The sequence below is a fragment of the Lissotriton vulgaris genome, chromosome 6 (genome assembly GCF_964263255.1).
Source record: "Lissotriton vulgaris chromosome 6, aLisVul1.2, whole genome shotgun sequence".
NCBI classification, from domain to species: Eukaryota; Metazoa; Chordata; class Amphibia; order Caudata; family Salamandridae; genus Lissotriton; species Lissotriton vulgaris.
This window is the reverse complement of record NC_141694.1, coordinates 1,292,660,347-1,292,672,565: the sequence shown is the minus strand read 5'-3', so window position 1 is coordinate 1,292,672,565 and position 12,219 is coordinate 1,292,660,347. Positions and strand designations below refer to the sequence as shown.

At 48.5% G+C, this 12,219-nt stretch overlaps 1 protein-coding gene across 4 annotated transcripts in view; it reads left to right on the top strand.

Annotated features, from left to right (window-relative positions):
* Positions 1-12,219, top strand: part of MED23 (mediator complex subunit 23) — a 583,151-nt gene that overhangs the window by 186,029 nt on the left and 384,903 nt on the right. For all 4 annotated transcript variants that reach the window (XM_086927430.1, XM_086927429.1, XM_086927428.1 and 1 more), the window contains 2 exons: positions 767-967; positions 11,674-11,817. In XM_086927430.1, the coding sequence (XP_086783556.1) occupies positions 767-967; positions 11,674-11,817 (345 nt within the window). The remainder of the gene's footprint in view (positions 1-766; positions 968-11,673; positions 11,818-12,219) is intronic.

The window sequence follows — 12,219 nt, the reverse complement described above, 5'->3', positions numbered from 1 at the left end:
GGTAGGTCTACCAGATTAATTGAAAAGTTAAATGTTTGCCTGTAGAAAGGGACCCAAATCCATCTAAATTCTCTGGTGTTGAAGAGCATCCTGTCCTTTTTGTTATATTATTTTTCACACACAGCCCACCCCCCCATGAAAGCTGCATTATGGTGAGGAGTGGAACTCTTGACCTGGTGCTACATACATTGTTTGCACTTTTGATCCAGTTATGATCATAAAGGTCCCAGTCTGAAGTTGACTTAGCCATGTATCCCTTATGTAACTAATAATAAAATTCCTACTTCACTTGCAACATGTTTTTCCTTTTCATTTAAGATGTCCTGCAACTCCCAGATTCCCTAATCTTCTTCTCAAATGGTTGTGAAGGTCTATGCAAATTACAACCAGCAGTGATGCATATGTTACTCCTGCTTTTTAATAATGTCATTGGTATATTCCCATTAACTTGCCAATGTACTCTCGTCAGTTGGTGATTAATACATCCCCACTATTAAGATTAAAAAGGGGTTACCTTCCTGCATTTGTGAAGCTGCAGTTTACAGAGCAGCAGCTTCATGTTTCCTATTCTTTTTCTTTTGCATGGTGCTAAATACTGTCGGGCTTTCCCAAATGCAGCATGGTGCAGCTCTGATGGATGCCATCCTTTGAACTTCTAGAGTTCAAATTTCATTTCATGCTTCTCTGCTTTGTGTGTGAATATGTCATTCCGTGAAATGCCTGATGCAAAACTTTTGGAATACTGTATTTGATCTCTGCCTTACAGCACAAGCAGCGCTGCCCTGTGCTGGAGGACCAGCTGGTCGATCTGGTGGTCTATGCCATGGAACGCTCGGAGACGGAGGAGAAATTTGACGACGGGGGCACCAGCCAGCTTCTGTGGCAGCACCTATCCAGCCAGCTCATTTTCTTTGTGCTCTTTCAGTTTGCCAGCTTTCCTCACATGGTCCTGTCACTTCATCAAAAGGTATACGTTGCATGTGTGCATTGCCATATTACCATTCCCTGTGATGGACACCTAAAGTTAGTGTCAGCGAGGAGGTAGGGTTTTGCATGTCTCTTTTAACTTGCTGAGGATACGTTGGCTGTGCCAATTTGCAGCAGCCTCGTCATTGCAATATTTTTTTTACTTTACTTGCATATGAATCTTTAGAAAAAAAAGTATGTTAACTTTCATTCTTAGTCCAGCATAGAGGCATGATAGCATGAGTAGTTTTATTGGTGAACTACACCGTAACGTTTTTAACATGTATTTAGTACTGATCAGACCGCCTTATTGTTGCCATAGTTATTTTTCTTACTCCTAAAGCTGCTGTGATATTTAAGAAAATCTTAAAATCAATTGATACGAATGCTGCTCCAAACAAAATGATTCTTAACAATTGATCCTGTAACTCTCTAATAGAACAGAGTTAAAATATTTAGAGGTACTGAGTATTTAAAAGGAGTTTCTTTAAAAGTATGAAAAGACTCCAAATATTTAAGTATTTGATACGAACATGCCAGAAATGTAGTTGCTAGATTCTCCAGAATTTTAAAACGATAGCGGGTTATTTTCACTTGCGGGTCTGTACATATGTAAAGAGATCTATGTAAAACCGTTATAACTGTATTACATTTATGTCACAAAAAAGTACTTTTTTCACAAAAATGAAAACATTTGTATTTATGCTGCCAGGTGACTGACTCCGAAGATGCAATGTAGGAAGTTTCCCTAAGTGAACTAGAAAGGGTGATAGACTGGCACAGTAATTACAAGATGCAGTACAGTAGTAGTACAAAGGATTACAAGATTAAATAAGGGTTTTTTCAATATCTCGATTAAACAATAATACACAAAAACCATCTACTGGTGAATGGGTGGTGTTAATGACGTCTTTATTCTACCATTCTAGTTGGTAAGCCAAGTCCACTTCAAGACATTGACAAGAGCGTGTTCTTCATAATCATTTATAACCTGCTGTGTCTCTGGTGTCAGTGACAAACCAGACAGACCAAATTGGTTGGTTGATAGTTGTAACATTCATAGGTCCATAGTAGTTTGTTTCTCAGCAGTGCCCTGACCTCTATATTGTGTCACTATAGTATTATTAAAATATAGAATGAGGTAAGGACATTGATTGTAGTAATTTTTCTATTACCACTGAGTATGTATTTGAATGTTCACCTGATCAATATCCAAGAGCCTTTTTATGACTACTAATGGCTAATTGTTATCAATAGTCACTCAAGTACTGCTGTTACTGTAAACCCTGAAAACAAAAATATATTATTGCTCTTCTACTATCTAGGCAGTCTCACTTGCGTCCTGCACTGAAAATTAACATTCTTAACATTGATCGGTCATCTGTTCATCAGACGTGTGTGTATATATATATATATATATATATATATATATATATATATATCAATTAATAAAGAATATATGTGTGTGTGTGTATATATACACACACATATATTTTTTTATTCTTTGCTATTCCTTGAGTTTATTGACTGATTAGACAGAACACCTAAAGACATGTTGATTCACATTAAAAACATTTAATTTCAAAGAGCAGAATAAAATCAATCTATGTCCATATCAAATTTCATTAAGATAAGCAAGTATTTTTCTTATCAAAACCTGGAAAGTGTACAGCAAAATGGGTAAATACACCAAGACAAGCAAAAGCTGACAAATGCATAAACAAAAGTGCTTTCTTCTTTTAAAACACATACTTCCTTATCACTGAATCATGTGTTCCAAGCATAAACTGAGTTCCATATTAAATGATGTTGAACTTTTTCATTTTTAAATAAAAGCATCAGTTAACCAATTGTCGACCTATAGCATCACGCTTTTTTGCTATTGCATATACGTATTCAAGCTCAGTTTAGTTGAAGATGGACAAAAGAGGGGTTACTTTGGAATTTACACGTACAATTAGATCCAGACAGTGAAATATTTCTTCTGAAAATAAATGCACCTTCCACCACCATTACCAAAACAAATGTTTTAAAGTCCCCGCGAGCAAACTGCAAAACCAACCATTATCAGATTAAAAAGGGGCTCATTTAAACTTCATAACAAATGACCAATAGGAGCTGAAAATTGTTCCTTATGCATCCTTCTTAGATTAACTTTTCGTAGAAACCTTCTGCAGCAACTTTCAACTTATTCCTTCAACACATTATTCCCAGTGCCTCATGCCATCTAAATCAAAGTCTTCACTCCTCTATCTTTGTAAATGTCATGCCACAATCAACTAAAGATTTGTATAAGATAGCTGCAGAAATCCTCAAACCCTGCAACATCTGAAACTAATTTGTAATATCAGGTGTACCACCTGAAATTATGGAATTAATGTCCTTAAACATGTCCTTCAGTATCTCCTAATGCCCTCTCTCTTTTTTACTAGTTTATATTTTAAGTTCAGATATTCGAAATTGACTATTGCATTGACAGATCATGTGTGACTCAATATAAAAATAGCTGTTTCTACCCAGCTATTTCAAAACAGTTTTTAAGTTTCGCAGCAGGTATTGTCAAAATTGAAGCTTCCTCATGGCAAGTAGTAAATGCGTTCCTATTTTTTGTTTTACCAACACTTCTCCATTTGAATTAGGTCTAGGAACAGGAGAAGGTCCGAAACATTTATTTTTATTGATTAATTGATAAACATGAAGTATGCGGTAAGGGGGCGTGGCTTGGGCGCCGATGGCGATGGTCGCCTGAGAGCTCGGCTCCGGGACTAAGCCCGGATTTATCCTGAATATCGGAGGCTGAGGGGCACCCCAGACCCCGCATTCGGTTGAGCGAGGCGACGACACCCTGCCGAGGGCCCTGGTGGAGTTTGAATGGAGGTGGCTTTGAAGAAATGCCGAAGTTTGCGGAGTGGCGGAGTGCGACCCAATATGGCGCCCGGACCCCTTTGTCCCCTTGATCGGACCTACGGAGTTGGGGAGGTCTCGCGGATGTCGCCCGGCACCCGGCTTCATTGGCCTCAGTTGTTCTAGACATTGGACATTGGCTGGTTCGGACCCTCTACAGCGGAACCATAACTCGATTGGACGACCGGGCGGGTGCCCACGCGTTAGAGGGCCCCGGGCACGGGTGCACTCAGACCCAGGCGGTGATCTGCACCGCGACTCCGCAACTAGCCGCGAGTTCCTGGCCACCCCAACTACATGGATGGCGCGACACTCGGGCGCCACAGGACAACCGGGAGAGTTGGTGGCCCTTGCCCCGGAGCTATAGTGGGTGAACGGGCCTGCCCGACTCGGAGACGGGTGTCTCCGCCCCCTTATCGGTGCCCTCGGACGCCGTGGCGGTGGCGTGAGCCGAAACGGCGGAGTCTCCACAGGCTCTGGAGAAGGAGATCGCCCATTCCGGACTTGAGGGCGGAATCCCGGGAAAGTCGTGCTGGGCACTTGCACACGGAGGCGCCTACTCCGGGACCTTTGCGGAGAGCCCCTGGCAGCATGGGGAAACCTAAAGGAGCCAAGGGATCCAGCCAGGCCACCTCGGACTCTGAGGCCCAGGACAAGGAAGAACATGGAGATCCTAAACGACCTGGTGGCGCACCACTCCAACAACAATTCGACCGCGTACTGGAAGCCATAGAGGCAACTCGGTCGGCCCTACAACAGGACATTGCCCAGGTGGCGACTGGCCTGGGCCTCCTTAGGGCAGACCACGGTAAACTCTCCGACCGGGTCAAGGAGGTGGAGAGCACGGTGAAGTCTATCGAACCGGCGCAGAGAACCCTGGCTGCGACGATAAAGGATGCCATGTCCCGGATCGAGACCCTCGAACGGAGGGCGGAGGATGCGGAAGGCCGAAACAGGAGGAATAACATTCGGGTAGTGGGCCTGCCGGAAAAGGTCGAGGAAGGCGATATGGTGCGCTACTTGGAGACCTGGCTCCGAGACACGGTGGTCCCGGAGGGCCTGTCCTCCTTTTACACTCTAGAACGGGCCCACAGAGTTCCAGCGCGGCCCCCACAGCAGGGACGAGCCCCGAGGCCGGTGGTGGCGCGGTTGCTACATTTCCGGGACAGAGACCTGATCCTAAATGCCGCCAGACACAATGGCCCATTCCAGGTTGCAAACAGTCAGGTGAATATCTTCCCTGACTATACCTACGAGACGCAGCGCAAGCGGTTCTCCTTCCTGGCGATTAAACGTGAACTCAGGAGTGAGGGCATCCAATATTCACTCCTATTCCCCGCGAGGCTCCGAGTCATTGTCGATGACAAAACCCAGTTCTTCGACACCCCGGAGGAGGTCTGTGACTTGCTCGAACTATACCGAACGGGGAAGGATGGTTATAACGCCTCGACCCATCAGGCGGAGGAGCCGGAACAAAGGAGGCGATCTAAAAGGGTCAGAAACCGCCGCGGCCGCACGGGAGGACCCTCGACAGCGGAGACATCATCTGAGCGGAGAGGAGTGTTGGAAGTTCTGTCGGAACTGTCGGGAGCAAGGGGCGATGACATCGAAGAGGAGGAAGAAAACCCGGGTGCTCAGGGGGCACCATCGGACTCGGAAGACTCAGTGGCAGACAGTACCCACACACCGGTGATCACACCGAAATCGGTAGAGGACCTTTTGGACGGACAAGGGTAATGGAATAGGTTGCCTTGTTTTGGGTGGGGGCCCGGCAGGGGGGAGGCGGCTGCCGTTCTATATTGCTGGCAATGGAAGAGGGAGGGTTGGGAGGCTTATGCTCTAGCCCCGAAAGTTTTTTGACACAGGGGTGGCTTATTATAGTCCTGGTGGCCTGGGCGACGAGGGCCCGTTGCCTCCGCTCAGCCCGCACCTGGCCCATAAGGCCTTCCTACGGTGGCGACCGTAGGGCTAGTGGGGTTCTCGGGGTTGTTCTTCGTAGCAGTTTGGATGGGATCTAGATGGTGCAGTTTGGGTCCTGTTCTGGGGTGGTTGGGAGGGGGTCTTGTTGGTTTTTGGGGGGTTTGGTTCTGGTTGGGGAAAATGGCCGCCGTCAGCGCTGGGAGGATTGATGTTTTTTCTTTGTGGGGACCCGGACGGGGGGACTGTGCACGAACACTTTGGGACAATGGTTGATGTTGCTAACTTGAAATGTATTACTTGGAACGTGAGGGGGCTTCACACTATGTCCAGGCGTCACAGGGTCCACGCTTATTTAGTGCGTAGGGGAGTGCAAATGGCGCTGCTGCAGGAAACGCATCTGAACAAGGCGGAAGGGGCGGCGCTTCAGCGTAGATGGCGAGGGCAGGTCTTTTCCACGGCGTACTCTGCTTATGCCAGGGGGGCGCTGATATGGATCAGGGCAGGAGTCCCCTTCCAGGTCACGAGGACAGTGTTAGACCCAGAGGGGCGTTTCGTGGCCATATCAGGCACGCTAGGAGGGAGGGACTTGAATGTTTGCTGTGTGTATGCCCCTAATGTGGACCAGACTGCCTTCCTTTCTAGGTTATCGGGCTCGTTGGCCCACTTCTTCGCCGGCCCCCTCCTACTGGGGGGAGACTTTAACTCCGTGGTTGACGTAGACATAGACCGCTCGCATCCCCCGCTCCCCGATTCCCCGGTCCGGCGGACGGCTAAGGGCCGTCAAGATTGGCAGACCCGCTGGGGTTTGACGGACATCTGGAGGGCGCATCACCCCGCGTCTAGAGATTATTCGTACTTTTCGAGCCTTCATGAGCTGCATGTCAGACTGGATGGCTTTCTTGGTTCGTCCGAATTAGTCTCGGCAGCGGTCCGATCGGAGTATTTATCGCGAACCATCTCGGACCATAACCCCCTACTGCTGGACATTCGCTGGTTCCCTGGGACGCCGGCGGTACCCACCTGGAAGATGCGCCCCGAGATCCTCGAGGACAGTGTCTTCAAGGCAGACCTGGGGGAGAGAATCACGGATTATTTTGCATCCAACGGCGGCTCCGCGAGTACTAGGGCGTTCGAATGGGACGCTTTCAAGGTGGTGGTGAGGGGGTACTGTATCTCTAAGAAGGTGGGCATGCGGCGTGTTATCTTGGCTGATTTAGACGCAGCGGACCGAACGCTCCGCGAGCTCGAAATTAGCCGACCCGGACACCCGGAATTGCAAACACGAACGGTAGAGGCGAGGGAGAAGGTGGCGGTGGAGGTCGAACGGCTCCGCTGTTTCGATTATAAGGCCTACACGGTCCGATCTATAGCGGAGGGCGACAGATCGAGCGCGTTACTGGCGTGGTTGGCCAACCCTACGCGCCAGTCCCAAACGACGACTAGGATGCGTAGGGCGGATGGGACCGAGGTGTGCACCCAGCCGGAGATTCTTGATTGCTTCCGGCATTATTACGAATGCTTATACCGCAGTCGCTCCGCGCGTGATCCGGACCGGCTTGATAACTATCTTAGCCCGCTGGAACTCCGCACAGTGGAACAGGAAGTGGCAGACACCCTGGGATCTGACATTGGCTTGGGGGAGATCCGTGGGGCCATCAAACGGATGGCGAGGAACAAGACCCCGGGCCTAGATGGCCTGCCGGTGGAGTTCTATGCTGCTTATGCTGACCTCCTGGCCCCTCGCTTGCTGGTGGTCTACAGGGAGGCGAAGAGGCTGGGTCGCCTCCCCGGCTCGATGTGTGAGGCGTTGGTGGTTCCTCTTTTCAAGCCAGGCCGAGACTCGTCTGACCCGGGGTCCTACCGTCCCCTCTCAATGCTGACGGTGGACTACAAAATACTGAGCAGCATCTTGGCCTTGAGGCTGTTAGGACATATGAGCTCCCTAGTACACGAGGACCAAGCCGGTTTCATCCCACGGCGAAACACGACCATGAACATCCGAAGGTTGTTTCGCTTGCTTGGGGAACCATTCGTGGACGCCCCGTCCCCGGTAGTTTTGTCGGTGGACCTGGAGAAGGCGTTTGATAGCCTGGAGTGGGACTACTTAAGCGCGGTCTTGCGGAAATTCGGCCTCGGGGAGGGATTTATCAAATGGACAGCAGTTCTCTACGCTTCCGCTTCAGCCAGGGTTAGATCGGGCACTTTGATTTCATCGCGGTATCCGGTGGAGCGTGGCACGCGGCAAGGGTGCTCCTTATCCCCGCTTCTTTTTGCACTAGCGGTGGAGCCACTAGCGATGCATCTTCGTTCGGGAGCCCATTATACGGGCTTATGGACAGCGGCGGGCCCACATTACGTCTCGCTCTATGCGGACGACCTGTTGCTCTTCCTGGAGGATCCGGTCGACGCTTTCCGGGGAGCGGAATTAGCGCTAACGGAGTTCGGAGACGTCTCAGGCCTACGAGTGAACTGGTCTAAGACCTGCCTCTTCCCGATGCGTAGGGGTGCCCCCACTCCGGCGCTACATAAGGAGATCAGATGGGAACCCGACTGCTTTAAATACCTTGGGGTATTTGTGTACCACGACCAGCCCGACCTCCTAGACGGGAACATTGCCCGTTGCATACGAGCACTCCGAGGCAGCATGGATTTTTGGGCCACGCTGCCGCTCTCCGTGGCAGGACGCATCGCCCTGCTCAAAATGGTGGCACTCCCCCGACTATTGTATTATTTTCGGACTTTGCCGATCTGGGTCCCACCGGCTACGTTTCGCCGCTTGCGTTCTATGGTGGTAGGGTTCCTTTGGGGCACGGGCCGGCGGCGGGTGGCCCTCAATACCCTGATGAGGCCGAAGGACGAGGGGGGGCTCGCTGTGCCGGACTTTGAGAAGTATTACCTTGCGGTGCAGCTCCAGACATACACCCAGGAGATAGCCAGGGAGTTCAGAGGCCCGGAAGACGGTAGAGGGACGGGTATGGCAAGGCACGTCCTCTCCTTTATCGCGCTGCGACAGCGTTTAGCCCTTCGGGACCTGTCGATGGAGGAGCGGACTATCCGACTCTGTTGGAATCGGGCTCATAACAGGGGTCACCTGCGAACCCCATATGCACCTGAAATACCGTTGGGGATGCTGACGGCCCTCCCACACGGAGGAGACTGGTCGCGACTGGCGGACTGGGAGGATTCGGGTTTACAGCTCGTCGGGGACCTGTATGAGGACGGAGTGCTCCTGTCCTTTCAGGATCTCATTGACCGCTTTGGGATCCCCCGGGGCGAATTTCTGCTGCACTCGGCCATTGTGCGAGTAATACAGGCGCACTGGCGAAACGGACTAGAGGAGCCTCAATTGTCTCAGGTGTGCCAATATGTAATGATGTCGGCGGGCACATTGAAGGCGGTCACTTGCCTTTACGGCAGGCTGATTACCGAGGGGTTGGTCCCTCTCACCACACTGAAGTCCCGCTGGGAAGAGGACATCGGTAGGGAGATCCCGGAGACGACCTGGTCCCAGCTGGTGAGGCGAGCATGGAAGGGTACACGTAGCGCCCGTTTCCAACTGGTCCACTACTATGTTCTCCATAGGGCGTACCTGACCCCGGTTAAGATCAGGCGTTATTTTGCCACGGCCTCGGCGGAATGCCCTAGGTGCCCGGCTCAGGAGGCGGACCTCCTACACATGCTATGGGCCTGTCCAGGATTGACGTCCTACTGGCAGGAGGTGGCGGCGACTTTGGAAGGAGTGACGGGGAGGCACTTATCGTTCGATGCGGCGGTAGGGCTATTGCACTGGTTCCCCCATACCCCCCGGAATAAAATCACCAGTAAATTTATAGATCTGGGGCTCCTACTGGCTAAGCGAGAGGTGACCAGGAACTGGAAGGCACGTGCTGGTCCTACGGGCGGCAGATGGCACGGTGAACTTTTGAAATGGGCGGCGGGTGAGAGCGCGCTGCGATATCAGTTGGCTTGGAGGCAAAGCAATGAGAAGGCGCAGGAGGCCGCGTTAGAATGGGAAACGCTGGTACAGGCCCTCAGGGATTATTGTGCCCCCAGCGACTCCGAAAGCGAAGAAGCAACTAGACCAGAGTCCCGCTAGACACTAGCAGTAACAGCACTATTACCTTCCCCGTGGGTCAAGCAGAGGATCCTAAAGTGATAAGCTCCCTGGCGCTGATGGTGGGGGGGGGGGGAGGAGGGAGTTCCACAATGACTGGGAGTTTGAGGGGGGGGTATCTTTTTGGGGGTTGGGGTTTGTTTAGAAAAGCAGATGACGGACAGTGTGTTATCCGGACCAGCTCCTGCATCCTACTGGCCCCAGCTACATTCGCCGCCCAACCCCAGGGATATGGGCTGCTTGGCTGTATAGCAATGCTATGGAAGGGGGTCGATGGGCTATAACTTGTAAAGGTGGGCTATAATATGATGCTGGTCGTTACTGTATTGTTGTACTGATTCCTGCAATAAAAACATATTTAAAAAAAAAAAAAAAAAAAATGAAGTATGCGGTAACAGGCCTCAAACTAGCATCTCATATCAACACAACATAGACGTTTTTCTACTCTACATGCAAGGCTTTCAAGCAGAAGGCCAAATGATAATTTTTCGGTTTTGGAAACCTAGAATCTAACATTCTTGGTTTGGCCCAAAAGCACACCGTTTGATAGCTTTACCATCTTTCGCACGCTTTATGCAAAGGAGCTGAGAACTTTATGAATATTGTTCACATACTTTGTAAACAATGGTATGGGTAGGCCATTCAAAGAAGTTTGGTGTATGTACGTTCTCCCAGGAGGTAAGTTTGAAAGGTGCTCATTGTTTATACCTCTGTCTAACCTTCACTATTTTATATGTAATCTATTTGGAGCTCCATAAACCCATTTCCTTCAGCGCTCCAATTAATTTCAAATCACTAAAATAACATATGAAAGAAGCATGATACAGTTGTCACGCAATTGGTAATGGGATGGATAAAACAGCCTAGTACTTGCATAAGAGTGTGCATAAAAAAAGCTAACCTATCTTATAAAAAGCCTTATCGATATCAATACTAATAAGTGTCTTTGGAATTGTCTCTTTATCACTCAAAGCAAAGCTTAAGCAACTTTAAATATATTATTCCTTGTAAGTTACCCTTTAATATCACCAGACAGGCAATGGTTACACATCTATTCATAAATTGAGCGATGCTTCAGACCCTTAAACCTCATCTCAACTTAAAGTTGTGCCTGTGTTAAACATTAAAGCACATTGCAAATATAGTGCTTAAAATTATCTTAAAACCCTTACTTGTATTATAATCAAACGTTGTACATTGTAGGTATGCTGGCTTGACCTTAAGTTCTTTGTAGAACAACGGTGTAATTAAGGTAAAAATCTAAAAATAGTAGTGGATGTCTCAGTACTTTGAGCCAATATGGAAAATGGCTTTCCGCAATATCTGCTTGGTATTGACTGCAAAGTCCATCTGTGGGTAATGGCAGTTGTGACTACTACATCATTGAAAGACTAATACTTAACATGCTGAGGCCTATAGTGGATGCCCAATGTTAAAACGTTGTGTTGCCTCAGTGCAGACAATTGGTACTAGCCTCCTTACTGGACAGTACCACTTTGGCAAGACGTGCCTTCTTGCTGGACAATAGAATTGTGATCAGACATGGGTGGGAGAAAGAAAGCTATGATTTAGCAAAGAGAAGAAAACTCATTGTAACACTAAGCTGGATGTAATTTTTGGTTGGCCTTGACTCAATCCTTCACCACATCTGTCTGTTGCCACAATATGGTGGACCGAGGAAACGTCAAACTGGAGAAACTTGTAAAGAGGGTAAAATAATATCCACAGTAATGTCTTTTATTTGTGTGCACTTAAATGTGTCTTTTCAGTTGGCAGGAAGAGGCCTAATCAAAGGCAGAGATCATTTGATGTGGGTTTTGCTGCAGTTCATCTCGGGCAGCATCCAGAAGAATGCACTGGCTGACTTCCTTCCTGTCATGAAGCTCTTTGACTTATTGTACCCAGAAAAAGAAGTAAGCTTCTAACTATTTTTTATTATGAAATGTAAACAAAATATTTGGAATAACGTCAATTGCAAATCTATTTGCCTGAAAATCTGCATCAATAAGGTGCCTTGTGTTGGCATTTTTTGTTGTTGTGCTGCGTGGACATTGTGATAGTATACAGATGTTTATTCTAATGGTCAGTTTGTTGATTTTGAATAGTTCAAAGAAGTTACTTTCTTTCTTAACGTCCAGCCTCCATGATGTTTTCAGCTTTTCTTTACTGAGCCTTCAATGTCAGACCCATCCATTTCTTGCTTGACATATTCTTCTGGGTTTGAGAAAGGACTGATTCACCTGCCAACGTACCTGAAGGGAAGCAGGGTTCACCATTGCTTTGCCTATGCCTCACTTGCCCTTGTATGCTTGGAC